At 39.7% G+C, this 14,350-nt stretch overlaps 1 protein-coding gene across 2 annotated transcripts in view; it reads left to right on the forward strand.

Annotated features, from left to right (window-relative positions):
* Nucleotides 1–628: 628 nt before the first annotated feature.
* Nucleotides 629–14,350, forward strand: part of LOC120806125 (WD repeat-containing protein 70) — a 39,020-nt gene continuing 25,298 nt past the window's right edge. For both annotated transcript variants that reach the window (XM_040156891.1, XM_040156892.1), the window contains exons 1-9: nucleotides 629–758; nucleotides 1,582–1,641; nucleotides 1,745–1,828; nucleotides 1,911–2,016; nucleotides 2,157–2,364; nucleotides 3,043–3,102; nucleotides 3,710–3,843; nucleotides 5,198–5,351; nucleotides 8,100–8,176. In XM_040156891.1, coding sequence (XP_040012825.1) covers nucleotides 707–758; nucleotides 1,582–1,641; nucleotides 1,745–1,828; nucleotides 1,911–2,016; nucleotides 2,157–2,364; nucleotides 3,043–3,102; nucleotides 3,710–3,843; nucleotides 5,198–5,351; nucleotides 8,100–8,176 — 935 coding nt within the window. In that variant the 5' untranslated portion in view covers nucleotides 629–706. The remainder of the gene's footprint in view (nucleotides 759–1,581; nucleotides 1,642–1,744; nucleotides 1,829–1,910; nucleotides 2,017–2,156; nucleotides 2,365–3,042; nucleotides 3,103–3,709; nucleotides 3,844–5,197; nucleotides 5,352–8,099; nucleotides 8,177–14,350) is intronic.

Here is a 14,350-nt window from a genome sequence, read left to right on the forward strand (position 1 = left end):
AACAGTGGTCTCTCCATTTCAACTTATTTTTAGCACCTCTTCAGTGTTGAACGTCTTCCAGACCAGAGCCTGGAAGGGAAACCAGCCATCAAAATAAGCTCGCACGGTACTTCACGCTGAAAGAAAGTGACGCTGTATTTAATCTCTTATATTTAACCAAACTTTTGTTTCATGTAGAAAAAAAACCTTGGCAGAAATTCCTCTAAAGTGACAATACACTCGCCGCACAGGTCACCTGCAGAGCTACGAACACGGTTGCCAGGTATGTGTGATAAAACCAGCACAATGGCAAATCAAAACCGGTCTAGTACCAGAATTCAAAATATGCTTCAGCCAAACCACATACACTGCTTTTAAAGTCCAACAGCATTGCTATCATTGCCAAATGTATTGTAATATTTACAAAGTAACACCATAAATCTTTAGTGGGCCAGTTTTAAAAAGCAGTTTTCCTTAAACAGTTCTTTCACCTCGGTCCTAAAACGGCATTGTGTAATTAGATACAGTATATTATAATAATAAAATCTAGTTCTTTGATGTAGTCCAGTGAATATTAGTATTAATATAATTTGCATGCCATATAGGTCTACCCAACCAGCGGACAAAAAAAATTCAACCGCTACAAACCTGGCAACCTCGGCTACAAGCGTAACACGAAGAAGAGAAGAACTTCCCGAGGTCAAAGGTAACCGTCGTATTTGAAAACATGGATCCCAACAAAGTCGAGGAAGGTAGCAGCTTTTTGCTGTCAAACGTCTGTAAGTTTTGTACATTAATTTTACACAATCTAAATGTATATACTGGTATGATGGGCTGTATTTCCAGGCTGCTTGACATTTATCAGATATCTACCGTAAACCAATATGTGAAAAGAAACTGGCTTCGTTGCTGTTTTTGCTAGCTTATTTGTTAGCAAACATTTGTTATCAACATAGAAACTTAATAGCCCTTTAACTGTAGTTAGCCACAGATTTAATTGTCTTAAAAGCTATTGTTCTTATCATCCAAGCTGAAATGATACAGCATTGTTAGCTAACAGCCAAGGCTCAATATTTAACGTTTTCTAAAATAACGTTCTGTCTTAAGCGACTTTGACGGATGTCAGACATTTTTGGGGCATTTTTCGATGGAGGCAGACTTTCAAGCGTCAGTATATTACTAAAAATGTGTGAGGCAGCCATGTGGTGTGAAGTTAGCAGTACATAATCCACCGTGTTTTCTTGGTGTACATTTGACGATAGGACACTTAACTGCATTAAGCTTATGACCACGTGCAGCCTTTCTTATATCGTTGTTTATGTCTTTCATTTTTGGTATGAGCCTTTATATTGTCATTTGTGTGTTTGAACCTTTCACAACTCCATGCTCAGTATTTTTATACTCTTTAGAGTAAAAATTACTTCTCAAGGGGTCAATGAATGGTGCTTGAAGTTGAAACTTCTTTTCCCGACAAAGAAAACAACACAATCAAGAGAGCGGCGTCCTTTATTTTTGAGCATTCATGTGAAAAACAAATTGTCATTGCAGTTTTCATAATAGACACCCAGGCAATGATAACCATTTTGCTTGCCTCCTTTGCAGCATCGGGTAAAATGAGTGGTGATGGAGGGATTGCATCTGTCATGGGATTCTCTGGGTTTGGTATGTGCAGTCCAGCACAAATAGTCAAATATTTGATATGCTTAGTTTATTTCTCATATAATAAACTGGCAATATGAGTCATGACAGTCTTTGTTCCTTCCAGGTAAGAAAGCCCGCACGTTTGACCTGGATGCCATTTTTGAACAGACTCGACGAACAGCCATTGAGAGGAGTCAGCGTGTATTAGGTAAGTTTATTATTAAAAACATGATTTGAGAAGCTGTTTAGTAATGCATATGAGTGTGCAACTGTAATCGTTGCATCCCTAGTGGATCGGCAGAAGGACACTCAGATGGAGGAAGAAGGGGAGAGCTCCAAGTCCATCAAGTCATCAGTCAAAACTCAGAGGGATAAAGCTGCAGCGTCTACTTCCAGGTAACAAGGGATTTCTGAGATTTTGTGTTTGAGTGAACACTATATAACAGATCGGTCTGCCTGCCACTGCCTCGGGGGTTTTTCAAGTGTATGTGTAAGTTTGTTCTTTGTCTGCAAATTAGATTTTCTTTTCTTTTTAGGAAACAGGAGAGTGACAGCAGCAGTGACAGTGACTCCGACTCAGACTCAGACTCAGGCTCAGAGATTGGGCCTCCGGTACCTCGTCAACATATAGCCCAGGAGAATGATGATGAGCTTGTGGGACCACCTCTTCCACCAGGTTACACAGGCAGCACGGCTCACAGTGATGATGATGATGATGGGGAGGCACAAGATGACGATGATGATGTATGTCTGAAATGATCCATTTAAAAGAATGCATTTCATGAGAATCACAAAATTCGTAGGTCTATGAACTAAATCTCCCTTGAGTTTTTATTAGTTCTGTCTAAAATGTTCCATTTGTCTTCCTGCTCCCTCACATAGACCTTTTTCAAAGCAAATACTATGATCCTGAAACTGAAGCATTTAAACAGAACTCAGCCATAATCGATTTTATTATTCACACCTGTGCCTTTTCTACTGTAACATGTCAAATTGTCTTCTGTTAAAAATGCTTATAAAGGCACTGATTTGTGCTGTATTGTGCAGTGCTTTTAAGATTCCACCACTAGATGGCAGCACAAGAAAATATAAGATGTGACCTATGTTATACTATAAAAGATGAGACGACATTTGTTTTGCTCAACAGTAGTTCTATTGTTTAATTGGTATTTTTTTTATGCTTTATTTCTCATGCAAATATAGCTCAGGTCCTAACTTTTCACATTCATCAGTATGCACGTTCCCAGTCAGTAATTTGCAACAGATGACTGTGCTTCCAGATTTTTTAGTCACACAACCAATTAAAGTTAAAATATCATGTGATTGAATCTTGGAATGAAATGCTACACTGTAACTACACACCCAATTGAGTCCTGTCTTCTTTTACTGTTTCCTTGTATTCATCTCAACTTTCTGCCCCAGAATCCAGTGAAGAAGATTCCAGACACTCATGAGATCACTCTGCAGCACGGCACCAAGACAGTAAGAACGTCTTCTTTTAGCACTTTAGTGATTATAGTTGTTGCTTATGTGGTTATATGTAAATTTATTCAACAACTGTCTATTAGAAAAAGAATAAGAAGGTCTTTATTCATCATAAGTGGCCTGTAATCAACACCAAAATTTATTTACATTATCCACACACTAAAAAATCTCATAGTGCTGATCTGCATCAGTTATTGGAATTTCAGCAAAGATTAGCTAACTTTGAGCTGGATTTTAGCAATAAGAGCAGAACCAAGTCTGTTCATTTGCTATTTTGTAGCGGTGAAAAAAGGGATAACTTTTGTTTTAAGTCCTCCTTGTCCTCAGTATAAAGCCATGTGGTGTCCAGATCCAGTGCTATTGTGGTTTCAAAACGGTTTAGTTTTGAATAATTTGATCATTGTACAAGAACAAACTTTAAACATTTTGCTTCTATTTATTTTTGCCGCCTTTAGAGGGGGCAGTATGACTACACTGTCAAAGATTTCTAGCAGCAGAAGCAACCTTCCGCAATTCATTCGCCTCTTTTGGATGATAATTTAAAAATGAATTGTACAGGCTTATAAATCATCTTAAATTGTAAATAAGACAACTGTCTCTTCAGGTGTCAGCTCTGGGCTTAGACCCCTCTGGAGCCCGTCTGGTGACGGGTGGATATGATTATGATGTTCGTTTCTGGGATTTTGCTGGGATGGACCAGGCTCTGCAGGCCTTCAGGTCCCTGCAGCCTTGTGAGTGGTAGGTCCATTTCTGAGAACACAACGTGGAACATCAACACAGTTGCTTAACATGTGGTTAATTAGTTTCATGCAAACATCCAGTACACTCACTGTATTTATGTGTGCCAGAGTGTACACACATACACAAATACACATTTGTTGAGCTTCATTGAATGTTAACTCTGTGACATCCTCTCTTTTCATTCAAAATGAGCCTTTCAGAAGCAGATGGTCGAGATATGTGGGTGGTTGTGTGTCTGAGTGTGTTTATTCTGTGTTTCACTGAAGCCATCATCAAAGATTTAATTCTTTTTGGTTTTGGGAACCAGAGGGCTGAGCTGGAGCAGGCTTCCCCTTATTAACAAAAATTTACGCTACATTTAATTTGATTACAATGTGATCCAGTAGCCTGTTTGGTTTACTAACAAGCTGGATATAGAAAGCTGTGCTGCTGAGGTCCACTGTTCCTCTTTCCTGACTCAAAAAGGCAACTCGTGAGCTCAGTCGAACTAAAATAATGAAGAATCTGGGATTTTGAGGTTATATAGTGAGCCTTTGAAGATGCCAAAACCTCCCAATTAAAACAGCATGGATGCTAACCTCAATTTCCTTTTAGCAATGGAACTTTTTGCTCTGTGTAAGGAAATGTTGGTGCTCCATCTCCCCCCTGCTGTGTTAATGCTATTTGATATTGACCTGAATTGCTAATCTTACTCTGTTTAAAGTGGTCTAGATAGTTGTCTGTCTCTTTACTTCCACACACTGCTGTGCATTGTAGATGACATGAGTGTTATTCAGTGTAAAATTGAATATAAAAATCGGATATCTGTTATGAAAAGATGGAATACACTTACCAAATCCTTTTTTTTTTTTTTAATATAATTTCTATAGTTTGTTTTTTAGTCTAGTACAGTGGGTTTTTTTGATGTGTGTAAAAATAATTATTTCCTTTCAATATTTTTCATTATGTTTTTTGTGTGTAATATGATTCAAAAATTGTTATTATTCTTTCTATTTCTTAGCTTTAAAATGTCTTTATTTTTTGTTATGGTTTAGTATGTTTGTGTGTTGCTTGTCGTAGATCTAAGAGCCCAATCTTCAGATGTACATCAAATGATGTGCGGTTTTGTTCCTATAGCTGCATGTATGTAGTGTTTGTTTTTAACCCTGGCCCCTTTTGAAGGAGTAAAAGCTTCTTATATAACAATGTTTTTGGTGCAAAAGTCTTGTACAATTACAGCTCACAGATGGCTTGTAAACAGGAACAAAGACACTTGTCAGAACTTATTAGCACCACAGAAATGCTATTTAAAAGTATCTTCTTTGTCTCAGATGTACTCTTTATGTGTGTTTATATGTGTGTCTCCCCTCAGCCATCAGATCAAGTCCCTGCAGTACAGCATCACTGGTGATGTCATCCTGGTGGTTTCTGGTAACGCACAGGCCAAGGTGTTGGACCGTGATGGCTTCAATGTCATGGAGTGTGTGAAGGGAGACCAGTACATTGTGGATATGGCTAACACCAAGGTATACTAAAGTAGTGCTCACATATAATTTGGAATTATTATAACTTGGTCATTGTTTATATTGATTATGATAATGCTGTGCTCACCAAAGTACCATAGCTACAACCACAGTAAGCCCAACAGGGGCAATAAACATGAGTTGAACCAAGATGTTCGTCTGTAAACTGAGATGAATGTTTAAAACAGACAGTTTAGGTAATCACCTCACTGTTCCCTATTCTTTTTCTCTGCTAATTAAGTTTAACAAAAGTGGAGGTTTGTTTAAATCTGTCTGATATCTGTTGCCCTGTCCGACGATTTCTTAGTGATTCCCAGATTTCAGCAGTTAACTTGGTTAGTGTAATCTTATTATTACCTAATAAATGATGGCCAAAACTATAATACTAAGACTAAAAGTTGTGACATACTGGAATAGACTTTAAGGTATTACATGTATTAATTTCTATAGCAACAGCAGGCTGCCCAAGAGTGACTGCTAATTCAAAATGCAGGCTGGATGCTCTGCTCTTCTGCTCTGCTCTGTTAACCCCGCCAACGAATAATGGTAGCAAGGTGCAGCTATGAGCTGATCTGTTTTTGAATGAAAGGATAATGGTCTGTGCTGTGTGACAAGCCAAAGGCAGTCTTAGGAGGAGAGGACCACCACATGCTTTCAGGACTGTCGCGGTTCATCTCTTGCCTGTACCTGCATCTACAAAGGAAGATCTTAATTTAGTGTCCATGTTTGGGTTTTGCCGAGTTTAAGAAAGCCATATTGATAGTCATTAACCATCTGTGCCAGCTGCGGCACATTTAGACATGGTTTATACCACCCATATGAATTACCTGAACAAGTGAAGGCCCATTGATTGCAAGTAGTGTTTCCCTGGATGTCCTACATTCTTGTCCTGCTCAGTCCCATCTGGAGCTGAAGGGAGAGTTTGGTTCAATGAAAATGCGTTTTGGCCTTCTGACAGCGTCCCAGTCAATTAGTTGTGTCTAATGTGATAATTAAGTCATTGCCTTTACTCTGGCTCTGTCGACAGACAATTACTTGCCTCCAGCTCATCCGACTATTTTCAGAGAGGGTTGCCACACAGAGGACTATACAGTATAGGAATTGCAGTGAGATTTTTTTGACAAATAGTCCAAAAAGAGAAACTGAGAAAAGCAGCAAATCCTCACACCTGAAAAGAATGTTTGGTGTTTTTTGCTTTACAAATGAGTTAAACTTTCATCAGTATTCACTCAGATGATCAAAATTGTTGTAAATTAATTTTCTGTTGGTTTTTTTTTTTTTAATTCATTGACTGTCCAGGTCCAAATTGTAGTCAATCTAGTAACTGATTATTCAGCTGATCCTTTCAGAACTCCTAAAGTTAAACCTAACAATTACAGAAACCCGCTAAATGCACTTGCAATAACAACAAACCGAGCATGCCAGTTTTGGCCCCAGTTAGTCAGTTTTTGTTAATAGGGAGAGTTCTTTCCTTGGCTCTGTTTGCCATTAACATGCTCTGTTTGTGTTTACTGTTAGTATGAATATCAGTCTGTTTCTCTTTAGTCATTGGCAATTTGATGTCCTAAACTGTTGAGGAAGAGGAATCAGATTTGTTTAGGAAGGTAGCGGCTCCTTCACCCTAATCATGAAGCTCTTGTGTTTATTTTGATGTTATTGTACAGAGCAGAGAAGCAGTTGAGTCATTCTCAGCCCATTGTAGCTTTAACCTCATCATATAGTGAGTGTATATTTGACCATAAAAATTTAAAGACTAGCAATTTTTTATTAATCCCTTTTAGTCATTAAACAGATGGACCTAGGCAGTTCCCTTTTTATTGATTATTGAGTGGTGTGTTTAAAGTATTTGACAGTGAACAGGCAGGCAAATGTCATTTGGTTGACTTTTGCTCATGCAAGGCTCTGCTTTCTTAAGCATACTGTCAAACAGCAGTATGTCATGTCTGAAGCCTCCTTGCAGCACACTGAAGTGTTCCTTTCTGACCTGGCGGTGGGGGAGGCCTCTCTCTGGGTTATTCCGCTTTGAAGTCATTTGTTATGAATAATTCTCCACAGGATTACTCTAGAAGAGGAAATGTCTAAAAGTTACTCTGCTAGAAGCTTGCTGTTTGAAGCTGTGACACAGCCTCCTATGCGCTTCAGAGTTCAGTGGCTCAGTAGTAAGGCATGGCCTTTTTCAAGGAAGGCCAAAAGTTAAGGTCACAAAATGATCAACTTAAAGGTCCTTTCCTGTAGGGAGAGCCCTTTAAGGGTCAGTCAAATGAAGAAAAATAATGTCAACATGTGTCTCTGTGCATACAGGCCTCACAGTTGCCATGTAGTTCATAATATACAACTCAGAAAATGCCTCGTCACAAAAACATAATAGCACCCCTGGAATACTGAACTGGTGACTTTTTGTACAGCAGTCTTGGCTCATGATTTAACAATGGAGAACATCAGCTGTCTTTGCACATAATTTGATTGGAGTGAGATTACAAAATAAGTCTTCATTAATTGACATTCATTGGTTCCTCCTGGTGACCAGCTCTTAGTCGCTGCAACTGCTACATCTGGACTCTAAATACCAAATGAGTCTGAAAACAGTTTTAGGGCAAAATGGCAACCCTAAATGTCCATGGAGGAGACCGGATCCAATGTAAACCACATGATTCACGGGTGTGTGCTGATTCTCAAAGCGACTGGTCAACAACAATTTAGTGCCTGTTAAAAGTGCACAGTTTGTTAATTTTCACTTTCTGCTTTTTTCAGGGCCACACAGCTATGCTGAATTGTGGCTGCTGGCATCCCAAGATTAAAGAAGAGTTCATGACCTGCTCCAATGATGGGTGAGTTCTAAATAAGTGTTACTAGCTAAGATTTGTAGGCAGAGTCTAACAATTCCCCTCTGTCTTTCTTGTGACTGGTATATAGTCCATAAACCTAAATAATCATGGTGTAATCCTGTACATTTTCTGAAGGAAAAACAATCATGAAAATGGACACTAGATGCGCAGGCAGATCAAATGTTTGCTGGTCTTCAAGCATTAAAATGTGTCATTATTACTGATTAACTATTTAGGAAATCGGTAAGGGAACTACTTCATACTAGTATCTACTTAATGAAACAGGAGACATACTGCTCTTATGAATAACTATCAGAAATAATATATGCTGTGCTGTCTTATCTAAATCTGTTTCTAACTGTAAATAATGAATTTAGCTTGTTTTGTTGCATTATTCCAAGACTTACCAGGATGCGAAAAAAAGACACTTTAAATGGTTTAATGTACAGTGATAACTAGAACCAACTAAAACATGTATTTAGTTCAGGTGAAATGTTTTTTGGATGTGCCATATTTAATGATAACATTTGTAGACACAACTCCTGAATATCATCATTTACTTGTCCAGCATTTATTCTGATTCGTCCTTACTGATTGCCTAACTAGTGTACGCCATGTCCAAGGTAATGTACTCAACTGAACAGACTTTTCTCTCCTCCTCTCTCCCCTTCCACCAGCCGGGAATTCTGTAGTCCAGACTATGCCTCTGGGAGGGGTAGCTTGGCCTCACAGCTGTGCATTGATACATAGCACATTTTACACTGGATGTTGTCCGAATGCAGCCCGTCATTCCTACGCAGTACTTTGGACCATAGCAACACTGTAGGAGATAACAAGATGTCTCACCCACAAATAATCTTTCTGTTGCAGTCAGCAGAACTTTAGCAGTCTTCTGTCTCATTAAAAACAGCACTATACCTGCATGACTGCAGAAGCTGTAACCCCTTTGCTGTGTGTATAGGTGTGCGTGAATATTTGTGAGTGAGAGCACAGTGATGAGTCTAAGTGAGTGTGACAGGCAGCAGTACAGAAAACCAGGGCTATCATCATTAAGTGGAAACAAGGGCCTGGCTTTGTGGGCAGGCCATGGCCCAGTGTTTACCAGTGTTACTGCTCTCCCAGATGTGGAGGCTGGTTTATTTAGCTCTTACTGAGGCTCTGGAAATCCTCCCCTGGCACGTTAGCACTGGGTGTTGCCCCTGGTCAGCTCACAGGAGAAAAGCAGAGAAGAGCACACAGGGAGTCATTCACAGGCAGAGCAGCTGCATGTGAGGAAGGTTCACGACAGCAGAGCAGGTCAGCACAGCAACCTGAGTCTCAGAGATGGAGAGGCATGATGAAGAGAGGAAAAAGAGAGGGACCAACTATAGTGATTTACAGGTGGAAGAGGTTGTACTTCTTAAATCTCCCATATTGCACTTTTACTTATCATCAAGTTAGAAATGTGCAGTGCAATATAGGGGTTACCTGGTGATAAAGTGCTTTAATTTACCTTCTTGGTGGACCCACTTTCCCTAAAACTTCTCACTTATTCAATCAAAAGTCCCTCTCATTCCTCCAGTGCAAAGAGAATGTAGCCGCCAGGGTTTCAACAGGTGCCAGACATACAGATCGTGTTACTTAAATCCTTGTTTCTGTAATCCGGTAACCCGTCATTTAAGCATGAATAGCTTTTTGTTTTGCTTTTTTTGGCAGAGTAAATGTTGCATCTTTGAGAGGACAGCTTGTGTGTCTATATGTTAAGCTATACAAAAGACAATAGGGTGTTTCCTGATCTATCCAGAAATTAGAGTTTCTGGATTTTACTCAGCATATTTATTCTGCTTCTGTGAACAGATCCCAGGACTTTTTTGAAGTGACTAAAAACTTTCAACTACGGTCATTTATTTTTTTTTATTTCAAATACATTGTATTATCCAAATTGCTAATTTCACCCTTTGGAAAGTGAATCTTGATTGGGATTTTGTTAGTAAGAGTTAAATCCTGCATATGTTTGGGAGCCTGTTTTCTATATTGTCAGCCTATCACACTCAGAAGTGCTGGCTGCCTTTATAGCATTCCTCTTATTTTCCCCCAAATTGTGGCCTCTGGCTTTATAACTGCTAAGTTACCAACCAGTGATATCTGAGCTCAAATCATCCCTTCAGAAAGTGATGAGTAACATCACACAGTATGTCCAGGACCCTACTAGCTATGGACGACAACATGGCTCTTATCCAAAACTGAAACACAAACTAAAGTAAAAAACCTCCAAAAAGTGGCTGCTTCAAGATTTGTATTTGCAGTAATGATGAGTGTGTTCTGCAGCCGCTGTGAAGGGATGAAAGACGCTGCTGTCCCTTCATAGTTGGATCTTTGGGATTATGGGCATATGTGCTGAAACCCCATGTACAACCTGAGGATATTCTAGGCTTTCAATCCACACAGATTATTAATGATCTAGTTATACTGGAGGGACCATCGAGCAATGTTTTGTCCTTTCTTTGCTTCTCACCACCACCTCATGTATACTGCTTCATCCTCCTCAGTGCCATCCTTTGAATAGGACTGTAGTCTGCAGAGGCCAGAGTGTAGTCAGTGGGCCTCTTGAGAATAGACCAGCGGTCAGCCAATAGTACCGATGGGTGCCTGCTACTGGCTGATTCTGCTTAAACCTCAGACCAACACCTACGTTTTCTCAAGGCTTTCTTCCTGTGTCAGCCTATTTAGAGAGTCTTTGTTGTGTTTATTTGAATAGGTTATTAAGCATGATCACTGGACCGCCCAGCTCCTTAATTAAAGATCCCCCTAGTTGTGTGGAATCTCATTCAGAAGAACTGCCTCCCAGGTCCTTGAATGATTTCATTAACCCAGACATTTTTTTCTCTTGAGAGGAAGTGGATGAGAGGGAACTACTGATGAAGCAGTTTAATAATGCAGCAGCAGGGTGGTAGTGATTGTCCCTGCACACTGAGGGTTGAAAGGGGCCTGAGCAGAATTGTGCGACTTTCTGCTCAGACTGGTGTGAATGTGTCAACATTTCACATTCTTCTGTCTTTCTGTTGGAGAGTTTGTGGGATTGTAAAATGGCAGAATGTTTTCCAACAATTCACGTTTGATCCAGGGGTGCTAAATACGTATTAAGCACAGAGCCACTTTAACAAGGTCTTTGCTGAAAGACTGAACACCTGTTTGAAAACTGCAGATTTATTTCTCAGAAATTGAAGGCAATATGTGCTGGGTGTACTCCCGCTGGAAGTATTTTTTTTTTTTTTTGGCAGGATTAAACTTTAAATAAACTAAAATATGACTGGGACTTTGTGTTAGCTGTGTATTTTGATACCTGCAGCCTTTTCTAATGAACAAAAACTTTAATATTAATGGCTTAAAAACATATTGCATAGAATTTTTAGCAAACTATAACTAACACTGAAGAAAACTTTGCATAGTAGCTTCAAGGACATGACATTGCTGATTCTTGGTTTTACTTTATGTAGTTCTATAGTGCCCCAGGAGAGCAATCAAAAATTCATGTTGTGCTCTTTTTGTGACTGAAATTTCCGCCAGTGGAGCAGAGGACAGGACAAATGGCGACTTTTTAATTGGGCCCACATGTTACTTCTGTTGAGTCTTGAGACACACTTGCGCATGTGCGCACACAAATACACACAATTTGAGGAATGTTTCCAGGAGGTTTGGATGCCAGGGATTCCCTTCGTGTTGGCCTGCTGTCAGAGCTGCAGCTGGACTTGGATGTGTAGCTGTATGCAAGGAGACATAGAGGACAACATGGCAGGTCCTTTTACTGCTGAGGAACAAACTATTTCTTTATCATGCACTCCAACCAGACACATGTTGTGATACATTTGGCATACAGTATTCTGAAACTATCATTGGAGAGCATCAACAAAACAGGAGCACACAGAAGATTCATGAAATTCTGTGGATTAATCCCAGTAATCAGTTATGTTTTTTTGCGCAGGAGTAGTCAGCACCTGTGTTCAATATATTTTTCTTAAAGCTTTGTATAAGTCAGTATTTCATACAGTTCTAAAGTTTTGTATTCTGTGTGATCATTTCTGTCATACTGATCTTATCAAGTAAGTAGGTAATCTATTTTTCAGTATTTTAAGCCATACACCTGGTGATAGCTTATTTTAGATTTTTTTGAAGAAAGGGCATTACTGTTGATGTGATGTGCGGCAGAACAGGGATGAAGAGTGAGACACCACGAAGTGTGTGTTGGCGTGTTGGGGCGATTCGCACAGTTTGACACATCAGGTTCATCCACAGTCCAGCGCATCTCCAACTGTTGCCCCCCTTACAATGCAACTGTTCCATATCCTGGCCAAGAACGCACATACCGTTCCTTTAAGGACTGCATTTATCCTTGTTCAATTCACATTCATGGCTGAATTTTTGACTGACGGTAACTTTTGGCTCTTTAGTGTGTGCGTGTGTGTGTTTATCTTATTGAACTGAACATCAGTACACTTCCTTATGGGGAGGTCCAGTAGGAAAGCGTCTTATCAACCAGATTGTTTGATTTAAGTCTGAAGAGCTGTCTTCTTGTAATTCTTGAGTCAAGCATTTTGTACCTGTAGTGTGTGCTCTTACCTTCCCTGCTAAGGCCCCTTTAGGTTTATCGTCTAGCTTGGAGCCACAGTAATAATATAGTGAATTTACTTGAAACAGCACCTCATTGTACTCACAGTGCATCTCTTTTAGACCACAGTGTTTCGTTTTTTGCTTCTTTGCTTGAATGTCACTGTGCATATGACACCTCTCAAATCCCTCTGTTATTTCCCCACTTTGTCTTCTTCAGCTGTGATGAAAGATAGAGCATCTTTTCTCCTAATCCGCTTTTCTCATAACAGAACCCCAGTTAGTCAGTCAACCGCTCATCAGGAAACACAGCCTAGCTCCATTGCCGGAATTTGACCAATAAACAACCTTATACAAGATGAATGCCTTTCTTTTCCCTCTTTTTTCCTTATCTCATCATCTGAAAAAAATATCCTAGCAACCATGACTTCCACTAGGCCTATGACCTGTCAAACAGATAAAATCTGGGGCCAGGGGAGTTGTCACTCCTCAGTTGAAGTGTGAACGACGGTGCTACCTCGTAAAGTGCACATGCATGACTGAGGATGTATGGGTCTCATTTTTATTTCATTCACCCCTTTGTCTCTGAAGCGTTTGTGTGGGAAAAATGGGGCTGCTGATTGAAGGGAAAACAGGTTAGCAGGGTGGAGTAAAAGGGTGAAGGTACTGCCCTTAAATGTTTTTGGTTGTTGTTTCATGCCGCATATGAATATTTTGACATCTCATACTCTTTCGTTATTACCTTTTCAAAAACAACCACCTTCTCTGAGAGAATAAGGTTTGAGACTGCCCCAGATGTTTCCCTCTGGAATAAAAGGTGCAGCTTTAATTAGGTGATGCTGCAGTTAATTTTCTTTTTATTTATCTTTTGATTTTTGTTACTCTAATGGGGGAGGGAAAGTTATTACACTTTAATTAACCAAATTAATGTATCAAATATTAGAGCTGACAGTTCACCCTTCCCTACCCTCTCTCTGTCTGTCTGCTCTGAGTGAGGGTGTGCAGTTTTCAGTCTGTGTTCGTAGTTGGCTCAACACTGGTGGGCTCCATCCTCTCGGCTCTATCCACTTGACAGCCAGCAATGCCATGTTTTGGAAAGAGCCCCTACAATAAATAGCATTCCAGGCTTTTGTGCGTTACACGAAAGGTTATGTTGTCTTTATTGGCTTGACAGATGCCAGCATTCTTCCGTAAACAAAATAGAGATGTCTGTGTGAGGCTGCAGGTGGACCAATTTGTCATCCAGTCCATGGCTATCTCTCTTTCCTATTCACTCTCACACATATACATGTAATGTATATCTGCTCATGTAAACACGTATTGTACAGCGCAAAAGCTTTCATGTTGTACTAGGCAACGTCCTTTATATATGTGGCTTTTACACTTTTTTTTCCAGCAAGAGATTTTTGATTTATGAACAGCTTTGGTTTATGTGGATTTAAACACAACTATGCATCAAACAGAGTTTTATTTGACCCTTGCCAGTTCTCACTCAAACCATATGTCTTCAGCTGGCATTTGTATCACATTGTTAGACTTATCCAAACTCTGTGTGTGTGTGTGTGTGTGTGTGTGTGTGTGTGTGTGTGTGTG

This window comes from Xiphias gladius, chromosome 20, assembly GCF_016859285.1.
Source record: "Xiphias gladius isolate SHS-SW01 ecotype Sanya breed wild chromosome 20, ASM1685928v1, whole genome shotgun sequence".
Classification (NCBI taxonomy): domain Eukaryota; kingdom Metazoa; phylum Chordata; class Actinopteri; order Istiophoriformes; family Xiphiidae; genus Xiphias; species Xiphias gladius.